Here is a 3811-nt window from a genome sequence, read left to right as displayed (position 1 = left end):
ATATATGCCTAAGAGTGATAAGTTCAAAATGACTAGATATAAACAAATAAATAAATAAACAAGTAGTCACATGCAATATATTAATCAATAAATAACATATATATGAGCGCAGAAAAAAAATTAATCAATTAGCATAGATTTGGGCATTGTAAAGCTGATGGCAACAGGCAGAAATGACTTTCTGTGGCGCTCTGTGGTGCACTTTGGCAAAATGAGTCTCTGGCTCAGTACAAGCTTTAAGTAAGCTTTGTAAATGGGGCTGGGGAACAAATGCAAAAGAAAAAAAAGTTGAAGGACAAAGAATAAAAACTAACATTTGACCACTAATATTATGACTATTATGGGAATATTAGCGGTCACAGAATATAGCTTTTGTATATTTTTGGACACACTGTAACTTGTAAACTCTACTACGCAAGTACTTATGTCTTTCATAAGTTGCAATGTGGTCACAATATTTGAAAAGAGCTACCATATTCTGTGACATCTATTTTTCCATAATAGTCATAGTATTATTGTAAAATGTTTCATCTTATTCTTTCTTCAGCTTTTCTGTTTTTATTATTATTTTTATTCTCCTCCCCGCTTCGAAGTTTACGTTTCTGGTGTAACCAGCATGCTCTTCTTCGAGGTCAAGGTATGACAAAGTATGATAAAATGTAACAGCGCCTCCTGAATCTACGGAGCCCTCCAGGGGACATGGGGAATTTTTTTTCTTTTCTCAAAAATTTTGCGTCCCCTCGCAATAATCTACTGATCAGTTCATGCGGTATAATTGATACTGTAAGCCTTTTTTACGGTGGCCGCCGTACTTTCTGCTTTAATACAAGCTTATAAGGTTTTTCCATGGACTATTGAGTTATTATCGTGGGGTAATAAGTCATCTGATTGTGTTTCTATTGTGTTCGTGTCTGAATGGTTTAAAAAGCTGCTTTCAGTGCCGTTGTTACGTCAATCCGCGTAAATAAATCGATTTTCAATCAGTTTTTTGCACCAAAGAGTTAATAATAATAAACACGTTTTATTATTATAAAACACAGCAAACTTGGTAGAGGGCCGCACTGAGTTAACACGGGGAATCTCATTTGTCCGTTTATCAATCAACACCAAACCTCTTCTTTGTTCTGTCACAATTATCGATTTATTTAATTTTGATTATCATGCTCCAAACTTTGCGAGGACTGACCACCCAGCTCACCCGCTGCCTCACACACACAGCCAGCAGCGTCACCTTCCCATTCATACTTGATGACGTCACTCCCACATCGACACGCCCACCACCAGGTGTCAAAGCCGCTGCTCCTGTCATATCAATAATTACTTATTTCATTCATATGGCTCTTATAGAGCCTCTGTGAAAACGTGTTTATTATTATTAACTCTTTTGTGCAAAAAACTGATTGAAAATCGATTCATTTACTGCATGTTTATGTCTGTTAAGGCTCAGATGGAACGGCACAGAAAGCAGCCCTTTAAACCATTCAGACTACGAACACAATAGAGACACAATCAGATGACTGATTACCCCACGATAATAACTCAATAGTCCATGGAAAAACCTTATAAGCTTGTATTAAAGCAGAAAGTACGGCGGCCACCGTAAAAAAGGCTTACAGTATCAATTATGCCGCATGAACTGATCAGTAGATTATTGCGAGGGAACGCAAAAGAAAGAAAAATCCCCATGTCCCCTGGAGGGCTCCGTATGAATCCATGTATGGTTCGTTCTTTGTTTTTTTGTTTCAAAATAAAATTGCAAAAACAAAACAAGCATGTGGTTTTTTTGTTTCTCCGTTTTTAAAACCCAAATCTAAAAATGCAAAATCGAATTAATAGAAAATCAATAGCGTTTGAGTTTTGCTTTGCCATCTAAATAAAAATAAAATATTTAGATGTTTTAATACTGTATGTACCGATACTGGAAATGAAGTAAGTCGCCAAAGAAAAATCATTTACAGTGGATGAAGACGGCATAAAAACAAACCATTCCTAAATAATAGGCAATGGCTGCACTTGAACCGTTTTCTGCATTGATTATCGAACTTTTTGAGAGAGGAAAAACAGTCTGAAANGCAGAACATAGAGTGTTTGAAAAATATTTACATGTATCTTTTTTTTTAGCGGAACATTGTTCAAAACAAAAAATCTCAGGCATTTCACATCTGAAAATCCATCCATCCATTTTCTGTACACCCTTGTCCCTTATTGGGGTCGGGAGGGCTGCTGGTGCCTATCTCCAGCTAACGTTCCGGGCGAGAGACGGGGTCACCCTGGACAGGTCGCCAGTCTGTCACAGGTCAACATAGAGACAGACAGGACACACAACCATGCACACACACACACACTCACACCTAGGAACAATTTAGAGAAACCAATTAACCTAACAGTTTCCTCCCACAGTTTTGGACTGTGGGAGGAAGCCAGAGTACCCGGAGAGAACCCACCATGCACAGGGAGAACATGCAAACTTCATGCAGAAAGAGCCCAGGCCGGGAATCGAACCCAGAACCTTCTTGCTGCAAGGCAACAGCTCTACCAACTCCGCCACTGTGCAGCCCACATCTGCAAAATTGCTTCCGTTATTGTGTTTAAGAAGACTTTTAACTTTTTCTAAAGTACGGAAATATCTTTGCACATAGCAACAAAATCTTCAATAAACTCTGCCCCAGTTCTGCTTATTTAGTTAACTGTTCATGAGTTTACAGGAATGACTGGTGTGGTCTGGCTTTCTTCTACCCGTTTAAGATGTGACTATGACTGTAAATTGTCACATGCTACATCACATGTATCCTTAAGCATCATTAGGCAGCAAACGACTGCAGGTATCTCACACACACTGCTATGATAACCTGACTCAAACAAAATATCAAAAAGGTGTGATTACCTGACTCAGACAGGAAGTGTTTCACCACACTGCTTGTCCCCAGTGGTGTTACATAATTCTTGTTGCCCTCTTTGTGCTGCAGACCTTCAATGTGACAGTCCAGTGGCTTAAGTAGGCCAGCTGATAGCAACTCTGTATAAAAACTGAACATACACATCATCAGAAACTGATACCTGGATCTTTGTTAACGTCAGAAATGATCAGGTGAGGCGTACTTGCTGTGGGACTGAGCATATGCAGCAGTGGCTGTAATGTACTGGGCTCCAAGGTCAGCAGAATGAGATGTAGGGTCAGGAGGACGGCTGGTAGACATCCTACCCCCTGGCACAGAGTGGATATACAGAGGGTTGGAAATCTGCACAAAGGCATGTCTATAAAGAGCTCCACTTATACACTTAAAAGTGCAAAAAAAAAACAACCCAAAACTTCTTTTTGCTGTCTTCATAGATTATTTAGGAATTTATCTTTAGAATAAAATAGAATAGAAAAGAAAATACTTTATTAATCCCCAAGGGGAAATTGCTTATTTGTTGAAAGCTACTCCATACATACAAAGTTTATATATATATATATATATATATATATATATATATATATATATATATATATATATATATATATATTATTATATATATATACACTAAGCGTGATAAGTTCAAAATGACTAGATATAAACAATAAATAAACAAGTAGTCACATGCAATATATTAATCTTTCACCCATCACATACCGTTTCCCCCACTTTAAAACGGGAAACGGTATCTGATGGGTAATATTGAGCATTAAATTGCATTGCCCTGTTTTTAATTCATATAGCACTATGCTATCTATTATAATCATAATATATACAAAATATATATTATAATTATAATATATACAACATATTATAATTATAATATATACAACATATATATATTATAATTATAA

At 37.0% G+C, this 3811-nt stretch overlaps 1 protein-coding gene across 3 annotated transcripts in view; it reads right to left on the bottom strand.

Moving 5' to 3' along the window:
• rnls (renalase, FAD-dependent amine oxidase) overlaps positions 1-3811 on the bottom strand; it is a 14342-nt gene that overhangs the window by 8197 nt on the left and 2334 nt on the right. For all 3 annotated transcript variants that reach the window (XM_007540982.2, XM_007540983.2, XM_016665394.1), the window contains exons 2-3: positions 3100-3205; positions 2885-3027 (exon numbers count right to left, since the gene is read on the bottom strand). In XM_007540982.2, coding sequence (XP_007541044.1) covers positions 2885-3027; positions 3100-3205 — 249 coding nt within the window. The remainder of the gene's footprint in view (positions 1-2884; positions 3028-3099; positions 3206-3811) is intronic.

This window comes from Poecilia formosa, unplaced genomic scaffold (genome assembly GCF_000485575.1).
Source record: "Poecilia formosa unplaced genomic scaffold, Poecilia_formosa-5.1.2 Scaffold578, whole genome shotgun sequence".
NCBI lineage: Eukaryota > Metazoa > Chordata > Actinopteri > Cyprinodontiformes > Poeciliidae > Poecilia > Poecilia formosa.
The sequence above is the reverse complement of the archived record's forward strand: the minus strand, read 5'-3'. Positions and strand labels throughout refer to the sequence as shown.